The 15,199-nt window shown below is 39.6% G+C and overlaps 3 protein-coding genes across 3 annotated transcripts; 2 read left to right on the forward strand and 1 right to left on the reverse strand.

The window, feature by feature from the left end:
* Window positions 1-581: 581 nt before the first annotated feature.
* wdr20b (WD repeat domain 20b) lies at window positions 582-1,910 on the reverse strand. Its single transcript, XM_036582677.1, is given in 4 exon segments — window positions 582-802; window positions 804-881; window positions 884-956; window positions 958-1,910. Coding segments are annotated over 4 exon segments (303 nt in total). The 5' UTR covers window positions 1,026-1,910; the 3' UTR covers window positions 582-718.
* A 1,954-nt stretch (window positions 1,911-3,864) lies between these two features.
* hsp90aa1.1 (heat shock protein 90, alpha (cytosolic), class A member 1, tandem duplicate 1) lies at window positions 3,865-8,437 on the forward strand. The gene is made up of 11 exons (XM_036581823.1): window positions 3,865-3,992; window positions 4,996-5,148; window positions 5,263-5,629; window positions 5,741-5,874; window positions 5,967-6,266; window positions 6,357-6,522; window positions 6,675-6,865; window positions 6,954-7,101; window positions 7,217-7,485; window positions 7,592-7,925; window positions 8,036-8,437. Exons 2-11 carry the CDS (start codon window positions 4,996-4,998, stop codon window positions 8,143-8,145), a joined length of 2,172 nt encoding a protein of 723 aa, XP_036437716.1. The 5' UTR covers window positions 3,865-3,992; the 3' UTR covers window positions 8,146-8,437.
* A 172-nt stretch (window positions 8,438-8,609) lies between these two features.
* On the forward strand, window positions 8,610-15,132 carry hsp90aa1.2 (heat shock protein 90, alpha (cytosolic), class A member 1, tandem duplicate 2). Its single transcript, XM_036581822.1, has 11 exons — window positions 8,610-8,764; window positions 10,158-10,307; window positions 10,509-10,875; window positions 11,183-11,316; window positions 11,775-12,095; window positions 12,218-12,383; window positions 12,473-12,663; window positions 13,127-13,274; window positions 13,399-13,667; window positions 13,777-14,110; window positions 14,259-15,132. The coding sequence occupies exons 2-11, from the start codon at window positions 10,158-10,160 to the stop codon at window positions 14,366-14,368; spliced, it is 2,190 nt and encodes a 729-aa protein (XP_036437715.1). The 5' UTR covers window positions 8,610-8,764; the 3' UTR covers window positions 14,369-15,132.
* Window positions 15,133-15,199: the final 67 nt, after the last annotated feature.

Raw genomic sequence — 15,199 nt, forward strand, 5'->3', positions numbered from 1 at the left:
AAAGTTATTGTTTATAAAACAACTAGCACTTTGCACAGCATACTATTGTAACAAAAAAGCAAAATCCTTAAAGAACTCATATTTTACATTTTCCCCCTGCTGACATTTGTGTGGTTTTATGTGCCAGAAACCGTCATAATTACTTTTTACATGAACATTTTCAACCTCTCGTCATCCTTTACACTTAAACAAGCTGTATTTGTTACTGTGCCTTTAAGACACAACACAGACGCGGCTGGTGTCTCAATACCAACAGCTAAAGAACTCCACTCGGAGTGAACTGCGAGTTCAGACTGATTAAACATTTGTAAACAACCCAATTATTGCTTTGCCATAACAATCCCTAACTTTTCTTTCCCCCCAAAGTCTTTTTATTGAATTTACATGCAATAAAAGACAACTGGCATAATATCATACTTTGGGAGTCAGAGAAAATGATTCAAAATCACATGCCAAGAACTGGCAAGAGTAAGATATAAAAAAAAGTAAAATGTAGCAAAAGATAAAGAAGTAATAATAATAATAATAATAATAATAATTTTGCTAAAAAGAAAACGTAAGTAAATTCATGGAACAGGTTAACCCGCATGCACTCAACTGGTCTGAGAGTTACTCTGCTGATCCAGGCTGCAGGAGCAGTCATTGAAATCATAAATTCCTATAATTTGAAGACTTCTGCTTCATCAAAATCAAACCTCTTTTAACCTTTGAAACCTTTTCAGAGGCTCACGGGCATAACTGGGTTAATCCCAATTAATTTTCCCACCCCTTTGTACCTATAGAATTATGATTCTCGGCCTACACAGGACACTGAAGCATGTTTCTACGCTGTTGCTAGACTGATCCTTGATGTTGACAAAAGATACTTTAACTGGGCTGGAAACCCCATGAAGTCAAAGACACTCTGATTAGGATGACTGTATTCAGAGTTGGGAAAGCGTTAATAGATGCCCTGCAGTGAACTGAGTTTTTATTTCGTTCATTTCCTGTAATATTCTCTCAGTAGCCATCTTCGAGTTCACCATTCATCCTGCCCTGCGCCACACCGCGCCGGGATCTGCGCATGCGCGGCGGGTGGAATAACTGGTTTCTGGGTAGGGCTGTTCGATTCCAGAGATTCTGGAGTCGACTCTCACTGCGATTCCGGTCGATGGAGTTGATTTCACACAGAAATGATTATCTTAATTCACGGTCTTAGTCTTATTCACACGGGCAATTTTCAACGTTACAATGTGGAATCGAATCCAAAGCTGTGGGGTCGACTCTTGATTCTCAAATGTCTGGAATCGGAGAATCGTTTTTTGGGATCGATTCTCAGCCCTACTACAGCGCTAACGCTACAGAATGAGAGCTACATACCGGACAAGTTTTCTACAACTGGCTGCCTTAAATGCTAAATACTGTACGTTTGCGCACCTTGCATTTCAAGCACTGCACCACTATGACAATAAATATTTCTCATTGTCGCATTTAGCTGTGGGCTTTTATTTCTCGGTGGTGTCAGTCGCGAACATCTGCTCCTCTGACAGAAAAAGCTACATGCTGCATGTTTAGCCATATACCCTCCTCCTCGGAGATCTTCTGGTTGTACACATGGCTCACGTAACCCCAGAAAGTGAAAATAAAATACAATATCCAGGTGCAAAATACAAAATACGGAACCCTTAATTACGAATCCACAAGGCGCCTGCATAATTATGGCAAACTTGAGGAAACTTCTGGTCCTTCCAGTCCTGTAAGGAATGAGCAGGAGTGCTACTACATTTGTGATCGAGGTCTGGGAGCCGGTGCATGTGCAGTTCCGTTAAGAAGTGGAGAAATGTTTAAGGTACTCAGTTCTCCACGGCAGGTCTAGAAACACGTGGAGCTTCTCGAACACGGGCTGTGTAATTCAGGAACCAGCAGCAAACACGAGCTGTTACGTAATGCACGCTGGGAAAGGGAGGAGGGCCAACCCAGGGTGGGCAAGAAGCGCAGGAAAGCCCTCGATTGTTCCAGTCTGATATTCTTGTTTGTTTCTAGATAGCACTGGCACTCTGCAGCAGAATACACACCATAATAAATGAAACACATTTGTACGTTTAAAATAAAGATATAACACCTGACTATTTGCATCAATCCAGTTAATTTCATTTAGGCTGCAGAAGTGTTTAAGCCTCAGCTCAACCACTCAAACAGTGAATCTGGCTTGTCTGTTGCTGCATCCTCTAATAATTAAACTATATCAGAGTGAATTAAGGGCAGCAATGGGTTGAAATGCGTGTATGTTGGTACTTCTTGATTTGCAGGCCCAGGATTAAAGATTATTCTCTATTACATTTTTTCTAATCACTTTTGATGACTCACCACTCATAAAAGAGAATTCCACCAATGTTTCAAAATGTCCACATAGTGAAGTTGTTAAGATGTAATCTCAGTCAGAGTGGTTTGACGTATAATGCTAATTTCTGGAATTATCTTACAGAGTAAGAATTGTTCATAGCTGGGGTGACAGGAACCAGCAGCAGTTAATGCCTCTAATATCTACCTCACAGAATGCTATTACACTAAATGCTTACAAATAGCTGCCTAATGCTTGAGACATTGATTTACGATGGTTCTGAGATTGAGATTTTGGCCTAAAATATGTCTGTGTGTGTTTTATTTATTCATTCATTGTGGAGACACACGTACAGGGCATTGTAAAAGTAAACAAGACTCCAAAGAAAACATATTTTTTCAGACTCACCATGATTATTTATTAATATGATGATGATGATGATGATGATGATTATTATTGTTGTTGTTGTTGTTGTTACATATACAATTCAAAAGATACATTCCCCAGGAAATTCAGTGGTCATTTTAGATAGTAAATAAAATGGATATATTTGCATTATAGACAACATAATCCCTGGTTCTTATCACCACCACTGTAAAGAAATAAAGAGTCAGTAAGTATAATGTCAGTATTAGTACTGTGTTATAATTTATGATACTTTATAACATCCTGTAGTAAGCTAGATTAAGTAATTAGGTAATTATTGTCAAAGTAAAATAACACTTTTGGGGGAAAATTAATGTTCATAAATCCCCAGACAGAATTAAAATATTTCAACCAATGTTATTTTTACTATGTGATTTACTTTCAAATAAAATTCTATGAATGATATGAAAGAGAAATAATACAAATGAAGGTTTTTGTTCCAAAACCACAAGAATTTTTTTTTCATGATATATATTGTTGGGTGTGGGCTTTGTACATACAAGAAACATCAATGCCATATAATAATTAATACCACCTTTATTAGAGAAAAAAATTTGTATATTTTATGTCATATACGTCAGCTGTTTGTTTTTCCACAAACTTATATCCAAAATGATTACAAATGGATAAACAGCATTTTGTAATGAAATTCCTCAAATGTTCCTCTTTGTTTAATTGTGACATTCCAGGAGGGCCTGTTATTTCCTGAGGCCTGTGCCTGGCATTTGTCTTAACTGTGAATACCGGCACTTTGAATTTAGGTTCCAGTGACAATCTGCTGAAGATAACACTCCTGTGGCCAATAAGGTGCTGCTGCTGTGGAGGAAATCACTGCCCCCAGCTGTGACGCTCACAGGCCCATGTGCCACTGACCATCCGGAAGGTTCTTGCTTTGATTGACAGACACCTCTTGTGACTCCTTTAGCCCTAAAAGGACACATAGTGTGGGTACGTAGACCACCTCCCATACCTCCACCCCAAATGCACACCCCAGCCTGTCTCTCCTGTCTACTCCAGTGGGTATTCCTTCTGGAACTTTCTGAATGGGAGCTTCGAGAAACACGTCCTCCATGTATAAAAAGACTGAAGCGGGCCCACTGCTTGCCAGATAGCATTCAGAAGAACTGCAGAGAGCACAGCTCAACGCACAAGACACGAGAAGACTCACACCAAGTGGAGGGACCCTCCATAAACCTGAAGACTCTTTTATATATAATTTCACATAGAAGCTTTTGAAGAAGACAAGGTAAGAGATCACTAACTAACCACATACCTGGCTGCTGTTGTCTGAGGTTTCAAAGAGGCCTCATTAGATATGCATCTAATTCTTTTTGAAAATGAAATATGTGATTAATATGTGGGCATTATTTGTCTTCCTGTTAATCAAATTCTAAATTCATAATGCATTGCATGATGAAAAACAATGATAAATAGTTCTTTTGAACATACATTTTAAAGAAATTAAACTTTAAAACCTTTCAAATTGAGCAACATACAGGCAATAGACTCAAGGGAGATTGACCATGTTTGCAATAATCTTGAACAGTTTCGTGACAAAAGGTCAGAAAGCATGTGGTGAACAGCATGGTAACGATCATGCAGGCATGGCAGCTGCAGGCTGTCCTGTGAAACATGAGCAGGCTGGATTAGATTGATTGAGCTGGAACATCTACTGAAAATTATTCAAATTTAACCCATAATGTACCACTTTATGATCATCTTATGAGGAACCTGTGACATCCTATTCAAAGACTGACAGGTGCAAAAAGTGCAGCTGGTGCCAAATTTGTAGAGGAATGATGGCAGCTGCATTTTGCAAGTCTCACTAGCCTGCTCTTTCAAACCCATGATGTCCTATAAGGGAATTATATAAGAGAACAGCAATTATTTGGCAAGTTATAAGAATTTGTATATTATTGTTTTTTTTATTCTAGCACATTTTTGATCTCAAAATAAATTATTAAAAAGCTTTTACACTTAATAAGTAGTTTTTCGAGTAGTAATGACATTGTGCAAAAAATACACCTGTTAATCACAATGCAATTGCAGTTCTATAAAAAGTAACTGAATTTTGTATTAATTGTAACATCTTCACAAAACAAAAGCTACTTTGTAAAGACAGACATACTGAATTCCAATAAGTGACAAATAATACAACTAATAAATGTCTGCTACTCATTAAGAATTAGTAGACTTAAGACTTATGAATAAACTTCATTTATTTACATATATTTTAAAATTTCTTACAGATGCCAGAGAAAGCTGCCCAGCCCATGATGGAGGAGGAGGTGGAGACTTTCGCCTTTCAGGCTGAAATTGCTCAGCTGATGTCTCTGATCATCAACACTTTCTATTCCAACAAAGAAATCTTCCTCAGAGAGTTAATCTCAAACTCCTCAGATGTAAGTTCATCATTCTAAGTTCGACAACAGCAACAGTTCTAAGGTTTAAAGCCATTGTTCTGGCCTTTGGTTATTTGAATTAATACTTTACTGTGCTTTACCCTTCATACACAGGCTTTGGACAAGATCAGATATGAGAGCTTGACAGATCCAAGCAAACTTGAGTCCTGCAAAGACCTGAAGATTGATATCATTCCTGACCAGAAGACTCGTACCCTGACCATTGTCGACACTGGCATTGGCATGACTAAGGCCGATCTCATCAACAACCTGGGCACCATCGCCAAGTCTGGAACCAAGGCATTCATGGAGGCTCTGCAGGCTGGAGCTGACATCTCCATGATTGGCCAGTTTGGTGTGGGTTTCTACTCAGCCTACCTGGTAGCAGAGAAGGTCACAGTCATCACTAAACACAATGATGATGAACAGTATGTCTGGGAGTCTGCGGCTGGTGGATCCTTCACAGTGCGGCCTGATAATGGTAGGATTTCAAAACGAATATAGCAATTATAAGCGAATAACACAATTGCACTAAAGAGCTCTACAGTGGTAAATCATTGGATTAAACTTTCTTTGGCATTTGGATTTGCAGGTGAGCCTCTTGGTCGTGGCACAAAGGTGATTCTTCACCTGAAGGAAGACCAGTCTGAATATACTGAGGAGAAGCGTATCAAGGACGTTGTTAAGAAACACTCTCAGTTTATCGGATATCCCATCACTCTCTTTGTAAGTGCCATGATATGTTTAGACATTCACATATTCCTACCTTTGTAGCTTTAATGTAAATGGTTTAATGCTTTTCTACCATCACTTTATAGGTTGAGAAACAGAGAGAAAAGGAGGTCGATCTTGACGAGGGAGAGAAGGAGGAGGAGGCAGCAGCTGGTGATGACAAAGACAAGCCCAAGATTGAGGATGTGGGATCTGACGAGGATGAGGACAGCAAAGATGGAAAAAACAAGAGGAAGAAGAAGGTCAAGGAAAAGTACATTGATGCCCAAGAGTTGAACAAGACCAAGCCTATCTGGACCCGTAACCCTGATGACATCACTAATGAGGAATATGGCGAGTTCTACAAAAGCCTTACTAATGACTGGGAGGACCACCTTGCAGTTAAGGTGAGGTAGAATAACTAATAAAAAGAATATTTAAATGTGTTATATTTGCATCCATTTTCAATGATTACTCATGAATTTTTACTCTTACAGCACTTCTCAGTAGAGGGCCAGCTGGAGTTCCGTGCTTTGCTGTTTGTCCCAAGAAGGGCAGCTTTTGACCTTTTTGAGAACAGGAAGAAAAGAAACAACATTAAACTGTATGTGCGCAGGGTCTTCATCATGGACAACTGTGAAGAGCTTATGCCTGAATATCTTAGTAAGTGTTCCACTAAATCAGCTGCTAATCTGTGACAGTTATTTAGACATAAACATCCAAAAACAAAAGAAAAAAAAATGTATTCAGATTTATGCAGCAAAATCCATTATAATGGTGACATGACCTGACTTTTCCTTCTCTTATCATATTAGATTTCATGAAGGGTGTGGTGGACTCTGAGGATCTACCGCTGAACATCTCCAGAGAGATGCTGCAACAGAGCAAGATCCTCAAAGTTATTCGAAAGAACCTGGTTAAGAAGTGCCTTGAGCTGTTCACTGAAATCTCTGAGGACAAAGACAACTACAAGAAGTACTATGAGCAGTTCTCCAAAAACATTAAGGTACATTTACATTACTCATATTCAAATTCATGCACAAAATAACTTAAAATGGAAACAGCACTATCTCACACTTGCTGTTCTGTTCCAGCTTGGTATCCATGAAGATTCTCAGAACCGTAAGAAGCTCTCTGAACTTCTGCGCTACTACACCTCCAACTCCGCAGATGAGATGGTGTCTCTGAAGGACTACGTGTCCCGCATGAAGGAAAACCAGAAGCACATCTACTACATTACTGGTTAATATCTTGAGATTAAATCTTGGATGCATTTTTCTTCATGCAATACCACAAAAAAACAATTTTATTCTTAAATATCAGTCAATTAAAATATTTGTTACTCCTTCTCCCCAAGGTGAGACAAAGGAACAGGTGGCCAACTCCGCCTTTGTGGAACGCCTTCGCAAAGCTGGTCTAGAGGTGATCTACATGATCGAGCCCATTGATGAGTACTGTGTTCAGCAGCTGAAAGAATATGATGGCAAAAACCTGGTGTCAGTCACCAAGGAGGGTCTGGAGCTCCCTGAGGATGAAGAGGAAAAGAAAAAGCAGGAGGAACTTAAAGCCAAGTATGAAAACCTTTGCAAGATCATGAAGGACATCCTGGACAAAAAGATTGAAAAGGTAAAAGCACAGGCCTGTATCATGATTAAGCAACTTATTAAATAAAAACATCATACAGCTTAAGATTAAAACTATTTCAATGACCGATCTCCTTTTCTCCATCAAGGTTACTGTGTCCAACCGCCTGGTTGCCTCCCCTTGCTGCATAGTCACCAGTACATACGGCTGGACAGCCAACATGGAGAGGATCATGAAGTCTCAGGCTCTGAGGGACAACTCCACCATGGGATACATGACTGCCAAGAAGCACTTGGAGATCAACCCCCTGCACCCCATTATTGAGACTCTTAGAGAGAAGGCAGAGGCTGACAAGAACGACAAAGCTGTGAAAGACCTTGTGATCTTGCTCTTCGAGACCTCCTTGTTGTCTTCTGGATTCACCCTGGAGGACCCACAGACACATGCTAACCGCATCTACAGAATGATCAAACTTGGTCTTGGTGAGTTGCAGTCCATTTAATAACATGCTGCTCTAGAATGTACTAAAAGCAAAATCAATTACAAACTGTAAATGCACATTTTCTAAACCCTCCATCCTCTACTTATGCAGGCATTGATGACGATGATTCAGCCGTCGAGGATGTTCTTCAGCCCAGTGAGGAGGACATGCCTGTTCTAGAGGGAGATGACGACACTTCTAGAATGGAAGAAGTCGACTAAGATTTTTAATACAAATAGCACAAAAAAAATGTAAATGTATTTAACTTGAACATTGCTTGTTTTGAACACACATTGTGGTTGGTAACAGCTATAGAGCTTAAGGGCTAGTAATGTTATTGATAGCATATTTATTCTCTACTTTTTCATTTTAATTGTTTTATTTGAATACGTTTTGTGCTTGTTGGAATTAGTCATCGGAAAATTGAATTTTCTGGTGTTTTTTAATTGTAACCTTTTTTTAAGAAAAGAAGGGAACTTATAATATTTCTAATAAAATATTCTCCAGAAAACATTTTGAGTTTTAAGCAAATTTATTCATTTAATAATTGTCTAAAATGTTCTTCATAACACTTTAATGACATCCTATGAAGAGGTCCCGCCTTCCTCATCCCCTCTGACTGACACATGAAGTCCCGCCCCGCTCCCGCAACAAAGCGCGTAGGGAAGATTCGAGAGTGTTCGGGAACACCAGGGTTCTCGAACACTCTGAGGTAAACGCTATATAAGCGGTGCGCACAGATTCGCGCAGCTCGACCGCGTATTAGAGCGAGACACATACTTTGGACTCAAACCTACAACAGAGCATTCCAGTCTAAGTGACTTGACAGTATCGGTCAAGGTAAGTGATGAAGCTTGGGTTGTCAGTTAATGAGCCGAATGATCACATCGATTTTAATTTTGACCACATAACTATATCATTCCAGCCAACTTGACAGAGCTAACGTTTTGAACGGCCGGTGCTGATGGCTGTTTTCGATAAAACCGTCCAAACTGTCCTTCCATCAAGAGCCTAATTGTTCTCAAGAGTTCTTGCGGCAGGTATTAGTCCTGTAGAACCGCAACGCTAACTTTGGACGTTAGCTGTCCGTTAAGCTGAGGTGGTTTGTCTGGAATAACCCGCTAGTTAGCATTAGCATTATCTAGCCGGCCTGACAGATGGCTGACTGGCCTCAATGAATTTCGCATCACTGTAAGCAGACCAGCAGCACATACTGAATGAACGTGGTCATCACAAAACTGGCTTATGTTGATTTGCACAACGTACAAACTGGCTTTGTTTTATGGTTACTGTTAATTAAGTCAACTTTTTAAGAATAGGAAAAAGTGGAGTATGACCATCAGATAACGTTTGCTATGTTGCTTTAAGTCTTTGCTTATGGGTAACGTTGACAATCATTTAATTAGTAAATTAATGTTCCCGAAGAGCATAAATGTTTTTGGAAGATCGCGAAGAAGAACTCTGACAGCTGCTTTTCTGAAATATCGCGTTTGCAGACAACACAGGGTTTTCGTCGAGAATTATTTATCATGCGTTTTACTGCAAAGTTATATAGCTGTCTAACCAGTTCTGTTGTAATTCTGCATGCCAGATAGTGGCTTCCTTTACCTGTGGGTGAAATTAGTTTGTAGCTCAGAACTGGTATCCATGTGCTGCGCTGCGAGGTCGGTATGTTCTAGAAGGTTGTTGTTAATCGATCCGACCAGCAGATGGCGCCGTTTTACTGGCAATGGTGCGCCGAGCCATGTGGTCATAGACTTTTCCGGAAAAATGATCGACGAGCGGTCTTACCTATTAACGTTTAATAGAGATTAATAACGTCCTTCCCTTGAATGAACAAATAAGAATATGTTACAACAGGAAAACATTAGATAATGTGAGGATTACGTTATTACTATGTAATAACACTTGCTCATAGCCTGTACTAAATTGAGCGTGAGTCATATTAATTCAGAACATACAAGTGGAAAGGCTTTTGCCTCCTGATGAAAGTAGCAGCTAAAATACCAGAATTTTTAAATAATCAGTGTAGAACGTGCCTTATTATAGATTAATTATTAGGATATTTTGAGTCAAATTGAATTTTAGTGCATTGGTTCTTGTGCTACTATTGTCATTTATTCTACACATCTGGGAAATACTACATGTTGAAACAGTTCTATAATTTTATAGTTAAAAATGACAGTTCAACTTCAGCATTAGTCCTCACTCTGGCCTTATGTGTCTCATGCAGATGCCTGAAGCACATGACCAACCAATGGAGGAGGAGGCAGAGACCTTTGCCTTCCAGGCAGAAATTGCCCAACTGATGTCTCTCATCATCAACACATTCTACTCAAATAAAGAGATCTTCCTCAGGGAGCTCATTTCAAACTCCTCAGATGTAAGTAATAATTTATAAGCAGCCATGTAAAGTGTGATAAAGTTACACACAAGGTCTCTGTGATGTAGCCCGCATGCAAACACAGTAGGAATGGTAGTTATGTTCAAGTTATTAAAATACTGCACAAGTCTACTACAGAATTAACTGTATATGTTTTATAGAATATACATATACATAAAGCAATGTTTTTCCTTTATTTAGGCTTTGGACAAAATCCGATATGAAAGTCTCACTGACCCAAGCAAGCTGGATTCTGGAAAAGACTTAAAAATTGAAATAATTCCCAACAAAGCAGAGCGCACACTGACCATCATTGACACCGGCATTGGCATGACCAAAGCCGATCTCATCAACAACTTGGGCACCATCGCCAAGTCTGGAACCAAGGCATTCATGGAGGCTCTGCAGGCTGGAGCTGACATCTCCATGATCGGCCAGTTTGGTGTGGGTTTCTACTCGGCCTACCTGGTAGCAGAGAAGGTCACAGTCATCACTAAACACAATGATGATGAACAGTATGCCTGGGAGTCATCTGCTGGAGGCTCTTTTACCGTAAAGGTGGATAACTGTAAGTATTAAATACTTCAGTTTTAGTCATTTTATATGAGGAATTTTTCCATTTTATTTTTAGTGTGAACCAAGATGATGATAGATGCTATCAGATTTGCATGAGGCAGAAAACGCCTTAACTATAATGAAGTTATCACTGATTATAAAGATTTTACAACTTACAACGGGGAAATCTCTTTTTTTTTCAAGATAGGATTTTCTAAATTGTTTGCTCTGTCTGGGAGTACTTATGTATTTGCAGGACTTATAACGATAATTTTAGTTTGCATTGTCACCCTATTAAATATTTGTAATTTTTTTTTTAGCTGAGCCAATTAAGCGTGGCACAAAAGTGGTTTTGCATCTGAAGGAGGATCAGACAGAATACATTGAAGAGCGGCGAATTAAGGAGATTGTGAAGAAGCACTCTCAGTTCATTGGCTACCCCATCACTCTTTATGTGAGTAGCCTTAACCATAAATTTCATTTCACAGCAAATTTCCAAAGGATATTGTTTTAGCCTGAATGAGCTTTAATCACTCAGTTGTGATTGTGTATACATTGGGCCTAATTCACCAATATCTTCCTAAGTTGTTTCTAAAAAAAACGTTTTTGTGAAAGGTCCTAAGAAAATGGGTACATTAGATTCATGATATTCTGAAACCACAGAATTGTTCGCACCTTTGTGCTTTTAAGTGCACATAGATTCTACTCTTACCTAAGAACAAATTTCAAGTAAGAAGACATTGCATGTCAGAATCTTTGTAAAAAGTGGGTTCCAAGGAAGAAAAATTCTTCCTAAGAATGATTAGCGAATAAGGCCCATTGTTAATATATTTCGCAGGTGTACTTTTTGATGTCTGAATAGTTCAGTGCTTTTACAAATAAGTGACCCTTAGCAATTTTCTGACTGTAAAGGTGGAGAAAGAACGTGACAAGGAGGTGAGTGATGATGAGGCTGAAGAAGAAAAGGAGAAGGAAAAGGATGAAGAAGGAGAGAAAGATGAAGATAAGCCAGAGATTGAGGATGTTGGCTCAGATGATGAGGAAGACCATGACAAGGACTCAGACAAGAAAAAGAAGAAGAAGAAGAAAATCAAGGAGAAGTACATTGACCAGGAAGAGCTCAATAAGACCAAGCCTCTGTGGACCCGCAATCCTGATGACATCACTAATGAGGAGTATGGCGAGTTCTACAAGAGTCTAACAAATGATTGGGAGGACCACCTTGCAGTCAAGGTGAGTAAACAATTATTTTGAAGAGGAGTTCAGTAAGCACCTGATAAGTGCGCTCTATGAAAATTAGTATCACAGTGTTAATTACATACAAACAACACTGGTTGTATTTACTCTTTTTACAGCACTTCTCAGTGGAAGGCCAGCTGGAGTTCCGGGCACTACTGTTTGTACCCCGCAGAGCTCCTTTTGACCTCTTTGAGAACAAGAAAAAGAAGAACAACATTAAGCTTTACGTGCGCAGGGTCTTCATCATGGACAACTGTGATGAACTCATTCCAGAATATCTCAGTAAGTAACATTTCATTTATAGTACAACGGAATGAGCACACATACAGTACTGAGCGCACCTGTTACAACTCTTACCCTTTTTCTTTTAGACTTCATCAGGGGTGTGGTAGACTCTGAGGATCTGCCCCTTAACATCTCCAGAGAGATGCTGCAACAGAGCAAGATCCTTAAAGTCATCCGAAAGAACCTGGTCAAGAAGTGCCTTGAGCTCTTCACTGAACTTGCTGAAGACAAGGACAACTACAAGAAATTCTATGAACAGTTCTCCAAGAATATCAAGGTAGGTTATGTTCATGTGAGTGTTTTTTAAAATTATTGGCAGGTGGACTTTGCATTTAAAATGTATTATAAAACTTGAAAATCTGTCGGTTGTTCTAAAGAGCTACAGCATTACACTAGTATTGTTACAACACTCCTGTTTCAAAGTGTCAGCAAATGTAAGCCTTTCACTAGGTGTGTCCTTCGTTCTAAAGGCCTGTATTAGATGTGGTAGAAAGGGTGAAACTCTACACTAAGCAGTGCGGTGATCCTTCGGGACTGGAATTAGAGAACCCTACCATATGCCCTGCTAACTACATGTCACCTGCCTGCCACCTGTTCGTCCTCCATTTTGATCCTGTAAACCTGTCTAATCAGTTTATCCTCATAATACACTGTGAATGTTTAGAAAGAGAGGAAATTGTAGCTTAGTGTAAAATTTTAATAAGTTTCTTCTAAAATCCTTTATTTTGCTTCTTTTATAGCTTGGTATCCATGAAGACTCTCAAAACAGGAAAAAACTGTCAGAGCTGCTGCGGTACTACACGTCTGCCTCCGGAGATGAGATGGTGTCCCTTAAAGATTATGTCACTCGCATGAAGGACACTCAGAAGCACATCTACTACATTACAGGTGAATACTAAGCTGAATAGCAAAGATACTAAGCTGTAAATAAAGCTTTGAGGGGTTTTGTTGTAAACCTTTTATAGGCATCAATGAATATCTTTGTTAAAACATTGATACAAATTTGCTGCAGGTGAGACCAAAGATCAGGTGGCCAACTCAGCCTTCGTGGAACGCCTACGCAAAGCTGGTCTGGAGGTTATCTACATGATCGAGCCCATTGATGAATACTGTGTTCAGCAGTTGAAGGAGTTTGAGGGCAAGAACTTAGTGTCTGTAACCAAGGAGGGTCTGGAGCTCCCTGAGGATGAGGAAGAAAAAAAGAAGCAGGAGGAGAAAAAGGCACAGTTTGAGAACTTGTGCAAAATCATGAAGGACATCCTTGAGAAGAAGGTTGAAAAGGTGAGAGGACTTGCTGAAATGTTAAATGCTGTCAATATCAGAAGTAACCTGAGTGGCTTGATCTTGAGATATTTGGCTTATAACCCATTTTTTCTTATCGCTCTTTTAGGTTACCGTCTCAAACCGTCTGGTGTCTTCCCCATGCTGTATTGTCACCAGCACGTATGGCTGGACAGCCAACATGGAGAGGATTATGAAGGCCCAGGCTCTGAGGGACAACTCCACCATGGGTTACATGGCTGCCAAGAAGCACCTAGAGATTAACCCTGATCACCCTATTGTTGAAACACTCAGGCAGAAAGCAGAGGCTGACAAGAACGACAAATCTGTAAAGGATCTGGTCATCTTGCTGTTTGAGACTGCACTGCTTTCCTCTGGGTTCACGCTTGACGATCCTCAGACGCATTCTAACCGCATCTACAGGATGATCAAGCTGGGCTTGGGTAAGAGTACAGTTAATGCTGTCAGATTACATTTGTTAGTTCAGTTTTAACCACCAGTACAGGCATTGAGACTTCAGTAAGCCCATATCAGACCCTGAAAGACCATATCAGCATTGCATTCTTAACTTGTGTTTCTTTTCCCTTTCAGGCATTGATGAAGATGACCTGTCCGCTGAAGAGCCGTCCTCTGCACCCATTGAGGACATGCCCCCATTGGAAGGGGATGATGACACATCTCGCATGGAGGAGGTGGACTAAAGCATCAAGTTTGCTAGTTTGTCAGTTCATAGTTCTATAAAAATGTACAGCGTTTATTTAATGGTTGGGCTTGACTTGTACCTGGGTGGCTGCAGTTAGGGTAAACGGTGAGGGCATCAGGAAAACAGTTGCATGACTTTTCCATGTGTGGAAAGACGCATGTATGTAACGGCAAAGTTGTACGTATTCAAAAGTTAAACTTGTAAGTAAGAGGTTTCCAGACACTGATTAGGTCTAGTTTTGGATTAAAAGGCAATGTCGATATGGATGCTCCTTTTAAAAACCTTTAATCTAGGATTAGACAGTCCTTGTGTGTGTAAACTCAGTGCAGAGTGTAAAGAATGGGCTAGTAACGGTTATCCCCAATATTCATTCTTGTAAAAAGGACATGAGGGAGAAACCACAGTTCTTTTTAGTCAACCTTGCACTGTGAAGCCGTACCTGTCTAGGTGCCTGGGTGCAAATTAAGCCCACTCAGTGTTAATGATCTTAATTGTTGATGTTCCTGCTTTCTTATGTGGCTGTTAAAATCCATTCCCAGAGAAACAGTGCTGGTTTCAGAGCACCAGTTTCCATTGCTTTTTTCCCTAATTTTTGTTTTTGTATAGAGATGTGTATGCATTTTTTTATTTACTCACATTCCACAGATTTGTTTCCCTTTTTTGTTTTTTTAAAGTGTGATACTACTCAGTTATGTATATTGAATCTGATACTGTAACTTGAAATGGTGGGACCCTCAAATAAAATTTGCCATATTGAATCAATTACGCTTGAATCTCTTAGTGTTTCTCCACAATCATTTCATTTGTTTCCCAAATATAGTGACGTGTT

This window comes from Colossoma macropomum, unplaced genomic scaffold (assembly GCF_904425465.1).
Source record: "Colossoma macropomum unplaced genomic scaffold, Colossoma_macropomum, whole genome shotgun sequence".
Classification (NCBI taxonomy): domain Eukaryota; kingdom Metazoa; phylum Chordata; class Actinopteri; order Characiformes; family Serrasalmidae; genus Colossoma; species Colossoma macropomum.

Excerpts from the sequence above, each read along its gene's own strand:
- hsp90aa1.1 (XM_036581823.1), top strand. The coding sequence starts at position 4,996 with ATGCCAGAGAAAGCTGCCCAGCCCATGATGGAGGAGGAGGTGGAGACT. Across the intron at positions 5,149-5,262 it reads TAATCTCAAACTCCTCAGAT|GCTTTGGACAAGATCAGATA; the intron begins GTAAGTTCATCA and ends CTTCATACACAG. Across the intron at positions 6,866-6,953 it reads AGTTCTCCAAAAACATTAAG|CTTGGTATCCATGAAGATTC; the intron begins GTACATTTACAT and ends GTTCTGTTCCAG.
- hsp90aa1.2 (XM_036581822.1), top strand. The coding sequence starts at position 10,158 with ATGCCTGAAGCACATGACCAACCAATGGAGGAGGAGGCAGAGACCTTT. Across the intron at positions 13,668-13,776 it reads TTGAGAAGAAGGTTGAAAAG|GTTACCGTCTCAAACCGTCT; the intron begins GTGAGAGGACTT and ends TCGCTCTTTTAG. Across the intron at positions 14,111-14,258 it reads GATGATCAAGCTGGGCTTGG|GCATTGATGAAGATGACCTG; the intron begins GTAAGAGTACAG and ends TTTCCCTTTCAG.